The sequence below is a fragment of the Mastomys coucha genome, unplaced genomic scaffold (genome assembly GCF_008632895.1).
Source record: "Mastomys coucha isolate ucsf_1 unplaced genomic scaffold, UCSF_Mcou_1 pScaffold8, whole genome shotgun sequence".
In the NCBI taxonomy this organism is placed as follows: Eukaryota; Metazoa; Chordata; class Mammalia; order Rodentia; family Muridae; genus Mastomys; species Mastomys coucha.
In genome coordinates, this window is record NW_022196914.1 from 59415580 (window position 1) to 59433055 (window position 17476).

The window sequence follows — 17476 nt, forward strand, 5'->3', positions numbered from 1 at the left end:
AAACTAAACAAAAATACTTCAGGGGCTGGAGGGATGGCTCAGCAGTTAAGAACACTAACTGCTCTTCCAGAGGTTCTGAGTTCAATTGCCATTAGCCACATGGTGGCTCACAACCATCTGTACTGGGATCCAATGCCCTCTTCTGGTGTGTCTGAAGAGAGCAACAGTGTACTCATATAAATAAAATAAATAAATATTAAAAAAAAAAGAAAAAATACTTCACAAAAAAGAAAAAATACTTCACAAAATATGAATCTGACATACAGCTTACATATTCCAGTTTTTAGAATTGCCAAAAGATCTGAAATTCTCTGACAAGAAAAATTATAAATGGTCAAAACATAAAAAGATGTGCCACATTAGTTCCTTGGGAAATGCAGATCAAAAATCTTGCTCAAGTGCCTTTATTCAAATCCAGCACAAATATCAACAGAGCAGGACCTAAGCACCTCACTGGTAAGACTGTAAAATGCTGTGGATACAAAGTCTGATGAAACAGAATACACGTTCCTCACATTAAAATACTTCCCACATTCGTCAAAGATCACGAGTTTACAAACAAAACTTTAGAAAGAAAACTTATACTCAATATACATTTTCAAGCATCTTTTCTCTTTTGCCTCAAGTCCAATCTCCAGCTATCTTAATGTGTCTCTGTGGTGAGGATGGGGGGGGATGGAGGGATTATGCTGAGCTCAGCAAAATCCCCTCCTTCCTCCCTTCTCCCTCCCTCTCCCTCTCTCTCTCTTTCCCTCCCCACCCCTCTCTTTCTCTCTCTAATAAATGTACCTGGAATTCCAGAGACACCCTAGCTCAAAAAAAATTTTTCTTTCCTTTATTTTTCTCTTATTTTAAAAGCACTTCTGAAAACTATGGATCATAAAAGATATAAAGCTAACTGCTTTTCTAGTTTTCTAGTTCTAATTCTGTCATGGACCTTTTGGTTTTGGTGGTGGCTAAGTGTATAGTCACTGCTAAAAGGATTAAAATTTAAGCTCCACAGGTTCCATTCCAAACACCTATTCCAACTATATATAAGTTCAGAATTGTGCAAACTTAGGATCTGGTGCTAATTTTGGTGTAGGAAATTTTATTTATTTGCAAGATTTAAAAAAAAATAAATTTATAAAATTTAAAAGAAATCTAAGTAGCATCATGGGAAAGTGAGTTCTCTAGGTTTGGCATTTTACCAAATCCTCAAGGGGCCTAGAAAGATGACTAACAGGCTGTCATCTATTTTTCAAAAAGTATTTGTTTTATCTTTTAATTTAAAGTAATATACCTAGTATAGAAGCTGAAATATTTCAGAATCTAAAATATTAACCTCATTTAGGAACTCTGATTACATCTACCCTTTCTCAAGCTTCTCTTATTTTTATCTTTTGTTTGTTTGTTTGTTTTTGTTTTGTTTTTTCGAGACAGGGTTTCTCTGTGTAGCCCTGGCTCTCCTGGAACTCACTCTGTAGACCAGGCAGGCCTTGAACTCAGAAATCCGCCTACCTCTGCCTCCCAAGTGCCGGGATTAAAGGCATGCATCAATACTGCCCAGCCTTATCTTTATTTTTAAAGATCTATAGTTTTAAGAACTTTCAACTAGAAGCTACAAACCTACTTTGTCATGTAATGAAAGCAAAGGTAAGCTTTCCAACAAAGCCTTTATGTTCAAACACTACACTGTTTGAAGATATTTACAAAGCCTGTTAACTCTATTTTTTAAAGTTATCATATTGCTTCTAATAACTGGTAGTCACTAAATTTTTATGAAAAGCACAGTAAAATTAGCAGGATGACTATAAAATAGAAAAAAATGAATCTTAAGTTGGGTATAGTAGTGTAATAATCCAGAACTATTGGAGGTAAAGCAAGAGGACTGAGTTTAAAAGCCTAGGCTACATAGCAAGATCTAGACCAGCCATCAGACATGTATATATCCTATCAGCAAAAGAAATATATGACTGATTAGGGCTACTAGGATAAAGAAAGAACTTAGAAATCTAACTTAGAAAATACCTGTTTTTTTCAGAGCACAGGGTGCTGTGGTGTTCATTCAGTCATCATAATTCAGATTCAGAAGAAATCATAGCCTCGGCTTCAGTTCCTATGTCCAGGCTTCTGTTTAAAGTTCCCTATGTGATAGACTATAAAGTGTAATCTGAAATAAACTCTTTCCTCCTCAAGTTTTTGTTAAGTGCTTTATCACAGCAACAAAAAGCATACTAGGATAAATGAAATTAGAGGCATGTTTTCATAAGTTCCAACAGATTTATGGTAAATAAATGGCTTTGGACTAGATTATTTTAAGGTTTTCATTAAGTAGTAAAATTCAAGCCAGATTAAATAACATTTTCCTTTTAGCTTACGTAATTACAAACTAAATATTTCTGAATTATGTTTCAAATTACTGATTATTTAAATGTTAATGACATGATTATGTCCTATAATTGAAACATATATACAATCAATTCAAGTTTTAAAAGGTTTTATTTGATAGTCTGATGTGCTTTGAACAGACTACACTGTAGAACTAAAACAGACATGCCATAAAAACACGTTCCCTAAAATTATTGTACTAACAATAGGCAAACAAAGCTTAATTTTTTCCTATTTGGATTCTCAACTGACACAGTCACTGACCTAGGGAGGCAAAGGCAGGCATATCTCTTATGAGTTGTCAACTTGACTATATTTGAAATGAACTACAATCCAGAATTAGAAGGCTCACCTGTGGCCCTTATCTGGAGGCTGAGAAATACAAGTTTCCAACCTGAATCTTGACATGGAGATCTTGAGGCATAGTGGCTATGAATCCCAGAAGATTAAGATTGGAAGATCTACGAGTTCAAGCAAGGTCATCTGGGGTTAAAGGTGTGGTGGCATACACCTTTAGTCTGGGCCACACCTTTTGCTGGAGACCTATGTAAGGACATTGGAAGAAGGAAGGCTCGCTCTGCTTCACCTGCTTGCCTTGTGGGACTGAGCAGCTGCTGGATCCTTGGACTTCCATTCACAGCTGCTGCTGACTATTGTTGGAAGTTGGACTACAGACTGTAAGTCATCAATAAATTCCTTTACTACATAGAGACTACCATAAGTTCTGTGACTCTAGAGAACCCTGACTAAGACAGATGACTTGGGCTTCAAGTCTTGCTTTTGTGATATAATGAGAAAAACTGAATCCCAAATGATTCTTCTATCATTTACCTATTTTTCTAAGTTCCATACTATAGTTTCATTTGACTGAATTATTTTTACCTATGAAATAAAATATATTTCTTACATACTGTAGTACATAATAAACAAAGTCAAGAAGTATGAAATACTATAACTATATTAAATAATAAGAGATAATAGCTACTTACTACATCCAATGTTATAATATGCTCAATAAAAGTAAGATACGGGACCAGGCACAGAGGTTCATACCTTTAACCCCAGCACTTGGGAAGCAGGGGCAGAGTTCAAGGCCAACCTGGTCTACACAGAGTTCCAGGACAGCTAGAGCTACATAAGAGAGAGCCCCTGTCTCAAAAAATTAAAACATACACTATACCTGCTTTAAAAAGTAGAATGTAGAAGTCAGGCATAGTAGCACATACCTTTTATCACAGTACTCAGGAGGCAGAAGCAAAAAAAAAAAAAACTCTGTGACTGTGGTCTACACACCAAGTGCCAGGCAACCAGGGCCACATAATAAGACCCTATCTTAGAGGGGGGTGGGGGAGGAGGGAGGGAGAGAGAAAGACAAGAAAGGGAAGGGGAAAGGAAAAGAAAAAGAGTAGGGGATAGAATATAGAATCTGAGGTCACTTAGTCACAAAAACTGAAAGCAGGACTCCTACACCCATTCAATCACTGGTGCATTCTGAATGCTTAGCAGTTATCACTCAATAAAAACATTCCCTAGAAATGTATGTCAATGAGGAAAGAAAAAGCATTACATTTTAACAAAGAATCTATACTGGTCTTAGTGCTAAAGGATCAATATTTTATACCAATCTTTATTAAACAGGACTTCTGTATCTGTAGTTAACTCTCTTTTCGGAAATCTAAACAAACTAAAGATAGATTCACTTAGTAAGTTACATAACCATTTTAAGGAGCTAGACTAGTACCTAAAAGACTGTGGCAAATGCCTTAACTTAGAGGCTGGAGAGATGGCTCAGTGGTTTAGAATACTTGTTCCTGCAGAAGACCCATCTTGAATTCCCAGCACCCATATGGTGGCTTACAATCATGCATAACTCCAATTTCAGAGGATTTGATATCCTCTTTGGTCTCCTCCGGTACCAGGCATGCACATGATATACATATAGACATGTATGCAAAACACTCATAAATATAAAATAAATCTAAAACAAACAAACAAAACTAGTATGACTCATTTTCAAGCTTGACTATTTTACAGTTTAAAAATGTTATTCAGGGCAAATATGTGACATAAAGTTAAAACTATCCATCACATGCACACATTCAAATACAAATCTTTAAAGAATGCAGGACACTAAGGCAAGGAGATCATGAGCCAGTCTATGCATAGTAAGGCTGGGCGGTGGTGGCACACGCCTTTAATCCCAGCACTTGGGAGGCAGAGGCAGGTGGATTTCTGAGTTCAAAGTCAGCCTGGTCTACAGAGTGAGTTCCAGGACAGCCAGGGTTACACAGAGAAACCCTGTCTCAAACAAAACAAAACAAAACAAAAACAAAAAACAAAACAAAAAAAACCAACAAAACATAGTAAGATTCTGTCTTAAAAAATAATGGTTGCCTCATCCAACATCAACAGGAGAGGAGGAGCTTGGTCCTGTGGAGGCTTGTTGCCCTAGCGAAGGGGGATAATGGAAGGGTGAGGTGGGAGTGGGTAGGGGGTGAGCAAGCACCCTCATAGAGGCAAAGGGGAGAGAGGATAGGGTGGAGGGGCTTGCAGAGGGGAGACCAGGCAGGGGGATAACATTTGAAATGCAAATAAATAAAATAATTAATAAAAAAGTAAAAATAAGGCAAATATTTATTTCCTTGAAGTTTATCTTACCAGGTCTTTCTTTCCCTGTGCCTTTTGACTCAGCAAATTTTTGTATCAAACTTTCAATTGTAGTATTAGCCATATTATTTATAAACTCTTCATGAACCTATTAAAAAAGAATAAAGAGTATTTTCTTCTTTTAATAACATTCTTACTTTAATTCAGAAACCTACTACAAAGCAATTTAAAAAGTTATAAATTTCTGCAGGAAGGTGGTGGCAGACACCCTTAATCCCAGCACTTGGGAGGCAGAGGCAGGTGGATTTCTAAGTTCGAGGCCGGCCTGGTCTACAGAGTGAGTTCTAGGACAGCCAGGGCTACACAGAGAAACCCTGTCTTGAAAAACAAAAAAAAAAAAAAAAAAAGTTACAAATTTCTTTTTAACCTTCCATGTTGCTTCCTAACCATGTAACAGGTTTCTGGAGAGCAGCTTCTGATTGCCCTCTCTTCAAGGCACTGCCTTATAGGCAGCTGATTATTGCCACTTTTGATTTTTCTAGAGACAAAATTATTATGATAAATAAAGCTTATAAAGATAATATTTACATTTTAATAACAAAGAAAAAGGCATTTTCTATTTCTCCTTACTGCAATACACCCCAAATTATCATTAAACACACTCTGAACACTTCCACATTTAAATTTTCTAATTACTAAAATTTGTGCTCTAACCTTTTAAAGTATTAATACTTGAAAAGAGACATATTTAGAAGTTGGTAATGTTCAATTAATGAAGACTATATAGTTAATACTTAGAAGTATACAACTATTTAAGAAATAGATATTTAATATACACTAACTACATGGTTAGCTATGTAGTAATACTGTTAAGTATAGTTATATAGTAACTATATAATTATATAGTACTTAGTTACTTCAAAACAATTTAATTTGGTTGTTCTTCCAGAGGACCCAAGTTCAGTCCCCATCATCCACTGAGGACACTCACAGATAGCAGTAGCTCCAACTCCAGGGATTTGATACCTCTCACCTCTCAGCACCTTCAGTCATGTACACATATCCACACACAACTTTTTAAAAAATTCAATACAAATATATCTTAAAAAATAATAAATGGTCATCACACACCTTTAATCCCAGCACTTGGGAGGCACAGTGTGGGCAGATCTCCGAGTTTGAGGCTGGCCTGGTCTACAGAGTGAGTTCCAGGACAGCCAGAGCTACAAAGAGAGACCCTGTCTCAAAAAAAAAAACAAATAATGGGATGGGCTGGTGAGCTGGCTCAGCAGTTAAGAAGAGCACTAGCTGCCCTTCCAGAGGTCCTGAATTCAAGTCCCAGCAACCACATGGTGGCTTACTACCATCTATAAGGGGATCTGATGCTCTTTCTAGCCTGCGGATCAGAGCACTCATACATTAAATAAAATCTTAAAATAAAACAAAACAAAAACAAATAACGGGGACTGGAGAGATGGTTCAGAAATTAAGAGTACTGGCTGCTATTCCAGAGGTCCTGAGTTCAATTCCCAACAACAACATGGTGGCTTATAACCAAGAATGATGAGATCTGGTGCCCTCTTATGGCCTGCAGGCATACATGCAAGCAGAGCACTGTATACATAATAAATGAACTTTAAAAAAAAGACGGAAAGCAATCAAACATTCACAGAAATAAGTAATGATAATTAAAAAAATTATCATCTTTGGTGATCAATAAAAATGTAAACATGTATTCTTTATCTGAAATAATTATCATATGTATGATTTCCAAACAAAATGAAAGACTTAATAAAGAGCTACCAGTGGACATAAAAATTTCATAAACCACTTCAACATAAAGCAAAATATTTACCTGGCCTATTTGTAAATGAATTTCCTTTATAGCATTTGACAAGGATCCTATAATTTCCTTTATATGAATGAGATGAGTTTCTTCAATATCTTGAAATTTCTGGGTTTGAAATATAAAAGTTTTGATTATAAAATATATATAAACACATACAAACATATATTCTGGAATCAAGAGAAGTTTTAGAAACCATTTCAATATGGTTAACTAAATTAAACTAATTAACACTATGTTTGAAACGCTTCTAGACAAATAAATATAATAACTTTTTGTTATCCCATTTTCTTAGGCAAATATAAACTTTTCCAAAGTCTACAGATAGTACAAATTAAACTCTACAATCAGAATTTTAAAAAATTAAGGAGATCCATAAGATAATAGTGTTTCAAAAACCAGAGAAAAAAGTTTCCAAAACTAAAACCTGATGCTAGCAAAGCAAAGCCTAAGCATTTAATTTTGCAGTGTACAGTCTGTCTAAGCGGGCTCTGTATCTCAGCGGTTCTCCATGGAGGTGGGAGTGTACTGGGTTGGGGAGGGGGACACAGACAGACCACACGTGGGTCCCCAGGATGCCTGGGAGCGTGACAGGCAGGAATGCTGTTGAGAAGGAAACTTGCCTAGTTATGATCACATTTCCCAGAGAATACCACTAGCTTTTGCTTTGCAATACTCATTATCAAAACCTGAGCAATACTAAAATATTACAATCTTTTTGACTTTGCTTACCCCAGCATTTTCTAAACTTCAACCTCACAACCTTTGAGTGTTTTCTCCTTCCCTAAAATACAAACTGTCAGTATTACTGCACAGATCACCTTTTTTTTTTTTTTTTTTTTTTGGTCAAATTAAATTAGTTCTAAAGAATGGGCCTAAACTTCAAATTTTTTTTTTTTTTTGGTTATCAAATTAAATTATTTCTCCTCACATTAATGCCCAAATTTATTAGCACTGAGTTACTTGATCAAAAAACATTAATACAGCCGGGCAGTGGTGGTGCATGCCTTTAATCCCAGCATTTAGGAGGCAGAGGCAGGCGGATTTCTGAGTTTGAGGCCAGCCTAGTCTACAGAGTGAGTTCCAGGACAGCCAGAGAAACCCTGTCTCAAAAAACTAAAAAAAAAAAAAAAATCATTAATACAGATTATCTAGTTTATGTGAATCAGTTAAAAATATATCAATAAAGGCAAAACTATATTAGAATTGTACTAACAATTCCCAAATTTCTATCAATCTTACTGATGAGGATGACTAAGTGATTAATCCTGACCAAGCTAATAACATCTATTTCAAAGTCCTGAACTATCTTTTTAAAGAACATCCAGGCTAGAGATGATTCAGTGCTGAAGAGCACATACAGCTTTTGCAGAAGGCCCAAGTTCAGTTTCCAGCACCCAAGTCAGATGGCTTATAACAGCCTGTAACTCTAGTTCCAGAGGATCTGAGATGCTTATCTCAGCAGACAACAATGTACACACATAAATAAAAGCAAACCTTTACTCTTGCTCACTTGCTCTTCTCTTCTTGCTCCTGCTCTATCCCCTCGTCCTTCCCCATTCTCTTCCTCCTTGCTCCACATGCTTATGGTGGGCAGCTCCCTCCCCCCCCCCCCCCCCCCCCCCCCCCCCCCCCCCCGCTTCTACTAACCTCTTAACTCCCCTTCACATGCCCTGAATAAACTATGTTCTATACTTTAAAAAAAAAAACAAAAAACCTTTAAAGGAGAGAGACTTGAGGAACATCCTATAGGAGGACGATTCTTCTAAGTTCATAATAGAAGAAATGGCCCAGGGGCTGGAGGGATGGCTCAGCACTGACTGAGAGGATGCTCTACAAGAGCACTAGATCATCTTGCAGTAGACTAGGATTCAGTTCCCAGCACACACATGATGGTTCATAATCATCCCTAACTCCAGGAGATCTGTTCCTCCTTTTGACCTCTGCAGGCACCACGCACATGGTACACATACATACATGCAGGCAAAATACTTACAATAAAATAAATACATCTAATAAAAAATATTTTAAAAAGAATAGGGCCTTAGCTTAAATGTCACAAATTAACAAAATATTTTATCATAAACAAATATAACCAAATATAGTGAGGGCTTCTCATATAATTAATTTCATATGGATGACTCCCTACTTCCAAGGAAAGTATGTTTTCATTCCTTTTTGAAACAGCTTTACCAAGTAAAGTATGCTTTGAACTACTCAGAAGTATCTTCTTATTATTTGTGTCTGAGTATTTTGCTTGCTTGTGTATCTGTGCACCATGTGCCTGCTGTGCCTGAAGAGGCCAAAAGAGATGTCGGATCCCCTGAAACAGGAGTTACAGAAAGTTGAAAGCTGACATGTTGTGGGTACTGAGACTTGAACCCAGGTCCTCTGAAAAGCAGCCAGTTCTCTTACACACTCAGCCATCTCTCCTGGACCCCAATCAGAAATATCCTGAAGCATGACTCCACATTTAACTCAATGTGTAATTCAGATACAGTTCCCTTTGGTTTTTAACCTTTTAACTATAAGTTTATTTATTCATTTTACATCCCAATCACAGTCCCTCCTCTCTTCTCAGTCCAGTCCTCAAATGACCCTTCCCCTTCCCCTCTTAGAGGGGGGAGGTTCCCCCGGGTACCAACCAACACTGGCACCTCAAGTCGCTAAAGGACTAGGTACATTCTCTCCCACTGAGACCAGACAAGGCAGTCTAATTAGGGGAACAGGATCCACAGGCAAGCAACAGAGTTAAACAATTCTGAGATTGTGAGGTTTTCTTTCAGGATAGAAAAAGCTCATTGCTAACTAATGTTAAAATTACTCAAAATTAGTGACTACTACTTCAGAGGATCTAAAACTCTCTTCTGGCTTGAGACATACCCACACCCACGACACACACTCACCAAACATACATTCATATATAACAGAGGTTTCTTCAAAAGTGAAAAAAAGGAAAGAAATAATGGAATATGCTTTAGTGGTATGTAGCAGCTTACAGCTGGAAGGCTAAAGAAGGTCGTGAGTTTGAGGCCAGCTTGGGATACACAGGGATTCAACAGGTGGTTCGGCAGTTAAAACTGCCTATAACTCCGGCTCCAGGGGATCCAATGCCCTCTTCTGGCCTCTATGAGCATATATTACATAATTTAAAAAATAAATCTTGAGAAAAAATAAAAACAATACTAGGCAGTGTGTTTCCTTGTGTGTAAGTACACTCAACATGAGCTATCAAAAAGAGAAAGACACAGAAAAATGTAAGAGGAAATATACATACTAGCAAGAATTATTAAACATATCTCTCTACAAGTAGTATAGCTCACATCTGTTCAAGCAAATAAATGTTCATCTGCAAATGGCACAGTAAGTAATTAAAATGCTATTAAAATGCAATGAGAAAACAGAACAAGATAATGAATGCTTTTAAAATATTAGCATTTAAAAATTTTCATATGGTATCCAACAAATGGTATGTGATGTGTTGGTATATACCATTAATCCTAGCACTAGGGTGGCAAAGGCAGATGAATTTCTGTGAGTTAAATGGTAGCCTGGACTAAATAGTGAGTTCCTAGTGAGCTAGGGCTATATAGTGAAACCCAGATTTTCAGGGGAGAAAAAATGTAACATCAAAATGAGGCATGGCCATACCAGCCTATAATTCCAGCACTTAAGAGACTGAGGCAAGATCACAAGTTGGAGGCCAGCTTGGCCTAACAGAATCTAAAAAACAAATACAAACCAAACAAATAATACGCACATGTGTGTGAGTTCATAAAATTACAGGTCTGAGGGGTGTGTATGTGTGTGTGTGTGTGTGTGCGTGTGTGTGCGCGCGCGCGCGCGCATGTGCATGTAAGTTCATAAAATTACAGGTCTGAGGTGTGTGTGTGTGTTCATAAAATTACAGGTCTGAGGTATGTGTGTGTGGGGGTGTGTGTGTTTGTGTGCGCGTGCGTGTAAGTTCATAAAATTACAGGTCTGAGGTGTGTGTGTGAGTTCATAAAATTATAGGTCTGAGGTGTGTGTGTGTATGCGTGTGTGTGTGTGTGTGTGTGTGTGTGTGTGTGTGTGTGTTCATAAATTACAGGTCTGAGTTGGACCGTGAATCCCACAAAGTGGCAGGAGACATTCCATTCCATCAGCTGTTCTGTGCCCTACACACAAACAAAATTTTAAAAAATTTAGGGGGTAGAGAGATGGCTCAGTGGATAAGAGCACTGGCTACTATTCCAGAAGACCTATATTCAATTCTCAATGCTTACATGGTAACTCATAACTGCCTATAACTCTAGTTCCAGGGGGTCTTGATGCCCTCTTCTGGTCTATGCAGGTAAAACTCTCATAAAATATTTATTTAATTTAAAAAATATCAAGTAACATCAATACAATAAAAAATACTGAACAGCAGATTTTAGTTCCTATACTAACTTAAATAATTAACTGGAGGTATTTTAATCAGGAGAAATGAAAAATTAACCATTCAATAGTAACTATTTTATAATAAATACATGTTCTTAATGATTTAGAAGACAAAACAGCATTTGCTCTAGTCCATAAAAGACTTCTTTTTTTTTTAAAGATTTATTTGTATTTATATACTGTAGCTGTCCTCAGACAAAATTGTGAGCCACCATTTGGTTGCTGGGAATTGAACTCGGGACCTCTGAAAGAGCAGTCAGTGCTTTTAACTGCTGAGCCATCATCTCTCCAGCCCCCGTAACAACCTTCTTTGCAAGAGAAATATCACTATTTTAGAAATCTCATTTAACAGAAGTAAAGCCTTCTTGTGGAAGCATCATTTTTCCATATAACACAACTGATGGGACCTTTCTGCAATCATTATCAGTGGCTTTGCTGGCATACACATCCTACTTTTCTTTTTCTCTAGCTTTTACTTGGGTTTTAGCTTCTCTTCCTCTATCAAGTTCTCAATGACCCTATGCAAAACAAACATGAAGTCATCATGGCTTTGTGAACTCACACTATTTTATAAAGGCTAAAATTACAATTTCTTACCCAAAATCTTTGAGGCCAGGTACATTTTAGAATTCCTTTTTTTTTTTTAATAAATACAATGGTACTATAAGAATATAGCATATTTTATACTATTACCGGTATAATCTTGTGCTTATCAATATTTGTTGCAAAAGCATGTACATCCAGTCTAAGCTAAAATCATAAACAGCTTCATGCAGATTCAGATCAAACTTTGCTGTTGAAAGACTTATGATAAAAACAAATTTGGATTTACAAAACTATGAGGATCCAAAACTATGGCTATAAGACTGGAACACTGCATCTAGTGCTATAACTATACCTGCCACCTCAGGGTCAACATGTTGTCTACCTCAGAATGACCTGCTCACCACACGCCAACTAAGTACTTCATGAAGCCTCTCCATGAATTTGACAAGTCAAAATTTGAAAGTGATCTCAGCTCCCTGAGCATCTCTCCCTCCCTAATCCCTTAGACATCTACAACATTTGCAGCTCTCCTCCAAAATGAACCACAAGACTCCCATCATCCTTATCACCTGACTATTATGCTGACTTCCAAACTGGACTACTCATCTCTTCTGGGGCTAGAATAATAAAATTCTTCACATAACTGCCAAAGCTAACTTTTAAAATACAGATCCAATCATGTTACAACAAAATTTAGGTGGCTACCAAGCTGCCAACTGCTCTTAGAGAACAATTAATCCTTTGTATATCCTAGTCTTCACCCAATTTCTTAACCTCGTTTCTTTTAACTCCTTCCTTTTTACTCCTCTCAGTTTTACATTGTTTCTTTGTAGAATACAGCATCCATTTATTTTATAGTTTATACTTCTGGATTTCATGCTCCTGGCCCCAAAGCCTAGGATTCTTTTGTCCTACATTCTACTCATGTTTCAAGTCTCCATTTTATTTCTTTACTTTTATGTTTTACATTTGTCTGCTGTATTGGGGAGAGGGGTGTGCCATGGCTCATGTGGAGGTCAGATGAGAACTTGCAGGAACAGATTCCCTTGTTTTACCAAATGGGCTCTGGGCGTTGAACTCTGGATGTTAGGCGGCAAGTGCCTTTACTTGCCTGTCCCAACTCTCAGATCGAAATACCATACCTCCAAAACAAGTCTCCCAAACTCCTGGTTTAAATTCTAGGTTACTCTTACTATTCTCTCTCCTAGAAGCTTAGTCCTCCCCTTTATAGCACTCATAAAAACTTGGGTTTTTTTTGTTTTGTTTTGTTTTTTGTTTTTTTTTTAATTTATTTATTTATTTATTTATTTATTTTATGTGTATGAGTACACTGTAGCTGTACAGATGGCTGTGACCCATCATGGGGCTGCTGGGAACTGAACTCCGGACAGCCCCACTCACTCCATCCAGCTCGCTCCAGTGTAATACACTGTAGCTGTCTTCAGACGCACCAGAAGAGGGCGTCAGATCTCATTACTGGTGGTTGTGAGCCACCATGTGGTTTCTGGGATCCGAACTCAGGACCTTCGGAAGAACAGTCAGTGTTCTTACCCGCTGAGCCATCTCGCCAGCCCAAAAACTTGTTATTATATGCATGTATTTCATGTCTGCCACCATCCTCTGTACCGTCAACTGAATATGCCTCCATCTACCACAGTACCTTTAGCATAATAGATAAACATAGATGTGTGTGCCTACAACCATGCATACGTACAAACAAATACACCTTTTGGGTTATGAGATGGAAGTCTTTCATTTCCTCAAGTGAGGAGAAAGAAAAAGGAATTAGCAAAGTTTTAGAATTATCAAGACTTCTTTCACATCTAGTATATGCCCCCCAAAAAAGAGAAACTATCTTAACTGGTGAGAAAATAAGAAAAAACAAAGTATCTGAGCCTTGTCTTCATCTAATTTACACGTGGGAAAGACACAAAACACAACAGGAGTGAAGCAGTGTATTTCACCATAGTGCAGCCCCTTAGAAATGATGACTAAAATGTTCCATCATTAACCTCGGGCCCAGAGCTGCAGCATACCATGAAAAACAAGCAGTGGAGATGGTAAGCCACTGTGATCTGCAGGGTCCTCTGCTATCTATTAAATGATATGAAATTCCTGATACCTTAAATGGTGCTAGGTGCTAAGAACATAAGAAGACAAGAGTGAGAGTAGAAGTGTTATTAGGTAGAACTCATCAAGTGCACCCACCTTAAAATAGGCTTTCAACTAGGACTGAAAGAACACCAAATTAAAAGTATCATTCATCCCAAGTTAAAAGAGCACATTTTCATTGTCTACCTTCATCCACAAATATTTGAGAACAGGGCTTTTTCACTGTTTTGTTTACTGTTGTATCTTCAGCACTGACTATCTTCCAGTTTTCTTCTTATACAGAAATCATAAAATCAAGACTCAAGTCTGACAACCAGTATTGTCTTCACCATCTACCAAGGTCTTCATTTTCCTCAATTATAAACAGCTCTTATTTGAGTAAACTCGTATATAGCTGTTATAGTCAGAATATGAAATGGCCATCACAGGCTCCTCCTATGTTTGAACACTTGGTCCCCAGCTGGTTAACTGTTTTGGGACATCATGGAATCCTGTGGACAAATGTGCCCAGCTGGCAGTTGTAGAGGACAGGGACAGGGGTGGAGAGTCTAGGCTAGCTCTACTTCCAGACTGACCCTCTGCTTCCCAATCCACTAAAGTGTAAGGAAGTAGCCTCGTCTTCTCTGTCCTCTCTATTGTGACCAACTAAACCATGAGCCAAGGAAAATGCAGCCCTCTCTCAGCTGTTTGGTCACAGTGATATGAGAGCTAACTGGTATAAGAAGCACTAGCACTCTGCCATGTTGGCCTCAATCTCCCAAACAAGATGCCAATATAAATTATCACAATAGTCAAAGAGCTCACTTAAATTTTTCTAATACTAAGAAAATTAAACAAAAATTCTTTTATTTAACCAATGTCCACAAATATAGGCATCCTGTCTTCAATTTAAAGCCTTAAAAATACCAACCTGGGCTGTTTCTGTCATTTTCTGCTCAAAATCAGCTTTTGTCAATGCATACTTTTCCACATAAAGTTTGTAAGTATCTGTAGCTTTCTTAGACTTAACAGCTGCCTGTAACAAAACAAAAACATTTTTAAAAGATGTATTATATATTAGTGTTTGCCTTCATATATGTCTGTCTGTGAACAACATGCATACCTAGTGCTCTGTGAGAGCAGAAGGCATCAAATCTCTTGACACCAGAGTTACAGATGGCTGTGAGTCACAATGTAAGTGCTGGGAATCAGACCTGGGTCCCTTGCAAGACCACCTGGGGCTTTCTAGCCCTCCACCCAAAAGCATATTAAACTGAGGTTAACCATTTTTCTTTCTTAATGTAAGGTAACATGAAGAACAAATTAAAAATACATTTAAGAGCTGTTTTGATACACAAACTTTAATCCTTTAATGCCTGTTTTAATCACTTTTTTTTAAAATGGGCAGACAATAACTCAGGAATCAAACATGGACTCTTCTTTCTAATGGAATGCTCAAAAAATTCAAACATGCCCACTTTATAGCCCCGAGCAAGATTCTATAAGCATAAGTAACAGCTGTGAGAAACTAGCAAAGAAGCAATGTAAAAAGTACACCAATCAAAAGGCACCCTACACACTTCTCTACAATGGTAGTAGGTCTTCTTCCTCTTCCATTAATGCACACATATTCTATTTAATGTCTAATTAAAGTTTATAAACTAGCCAGGTGATGGCAGCACATGCCTTTAATCTCAGCACTCTGGAGGCTAAGGCAGGATTTCTGAATTCAAGGCCAATTTTGTCTATATACAGATTAAGTTCCAGGACAGCCAAAGCTATACAGAGAAACTCTGTCTCAAAAAAAACAAAAAACAAAACCCAGAAAAATCAAAACAATAACAAAAAAAGTCTACACACCAAACTCAAAATTAAAAATACTGGCTTGCTGTGATAGTTCTCAGTTTCTAGGATGTTCTAGTAAACTAATAAATTCATTTTTAAATTTTAATTCATTTCTCAGGAACTCTTTTACAAAAACCCACTATGGTAATAATATAGTTTTAATTTTATCAGTTACCTAATGATAATAGGAGATATAATGAGAGGAACATGAAATTATATAAGACATCTTTTCTTCAAGGACTTTGTAAAATAACCAACATATAAAGAGAAATCAGAAAGTAACAAAGCCACAGAAATCAATATAAACCTTGAGTGAGACACAGTCTGGAGAAAAGATTCTACAAAGCTTTGTACTAGACACACAGCTACAAAGTTCTCAGTGCTAGAGACAGTGGTATGTGGGCAATAGAAGCACCATGCCAAGGCACCAAGCCAAGGCAGTGTCTGAGAGTAGCAGGACAGCCTTGAGGGTGGCAAAGAAAAAAAAAATGCCTACTGTCTAAAGGTTGATCAATTTGGACATAAGAAGAAGGGTTGTAAAATAAGAGTTCGAAAGTGAAGGGCAAGCTATAGGGTGTCAATATACAAGTATCTCCCCATTCTTAATGACAGTCTGATGAGCAACGAATAGTAGGATATGCTAGGTAAACCTACCCTTGGCAAGGACAAAGTAAGTTTCATCAAACTATGGTGTGGGGGACATATCAAGTAATTAGTCTAGATAGCTAGAAGTACTTCCAAGTGGTCTAAAGGAATGCTATGAGTCAAGTGAAAGTTTTCTAACAACACAACTGTATAGGGCCAATATATAATTACCTTTAGCTGTATTTCCAGGACAAGAACTGGAAACAGAAAAATTAGCTTTGCTGTGGGTTAAGATTGGCAACAGACACACATGGCCTTTAAACAGACAATCTTGTATTCTCTAAAATTCAATAAAAATTATACTAAACACACATCACATGCTTTTCTGCCTTTAAAAAAAGAGAGAGTTTTATTTTTATTTGTGGTGTGTGTGTGTCTATCACATGTGTGTGAGGGAGGCCAGAAGAAGGTATCAGACCCCCTGAAACTGGAGTTAATTCTAAACTGCTTGACATGGGTACTAAGACTCTAACTCACAGTCATCTCTCCAGCTCCTTTCCCACCTTCTTAAATAAAGTACATGTAGGATGCCATTTCACCATGTACTGTAAATGAAACTGGCCTGGAGCCAGAAGAAAAATAATTAAAATTCTGGATCTACCATTTACTTCCCTCTGACACATTATCTTTGAGTTTTACAGTGCTCTCTTACTCCTAAAACAAAAATACAAGAATTTGTTTGTTTTTGTTTTTTGTTTTTTGTTTTTCGATACAGGGTTTCTCTGTATATCCCTGGCTGTCCTGGAACTCACTCTGTAGACCAGGCTGGTCTCAAACTCAGAAATCTACCTGCCTCTGCCTCCCAAGTGCTGAGATTATAGGCATGTGCCTCCACTACCCAGCTACAAGATATTTTTTAAGACTTCAATAGTTACCCAAATACAATCAGATAAAGTGCTTGGGAGCTAGTAAGATGATCATGGTTTCAGCAAGTAAAGATGCTTGCTGCCACACTTGGTAACTCTGAAACTCACATAAAGGAGAGGACTGACTCCAGGATATTATCTTCTAACTGAAAAAAAAATTAATACTTATGATAAGATCTGGCATATAGACAAATTTGTAAATAACTGGTTTTTTTTTTTTTTTTTTTTTTTTTTTTTT

The 17476-nt window shown here is 37.3% G+C and overlaps 1 protein-coding gene across 1 annotated transcript in view; it reads right to left on the minus strand.

Annotated features, from left to right (window-relative positions):
• Window positions 1-17476, minus strand: part of Fcho2 (FCH and mu domain containing endocytic adaptor 2) — a 91181-nt gene that overhangs the window by 47943 nt on the left and 25762 nt on the right. The window contains exons 6-8 of the mRNA XM_031360534.1: window positions 14814-14918; window positions 6833-6931; window positions 5029-5125 (exon numbers count right to left, since the gene is read on the minus strand). Coding sequence (XP_031216394.1) covers window positions 5029-5125; window positions 6833-6931; window positions 14814-14918 — 301 coding nt within the window. The remainder of the gene's footprint in view (window positions 1-5028; window positions 5126-6832; window positions 6932-14813; window positions 14919-17476) is intronic.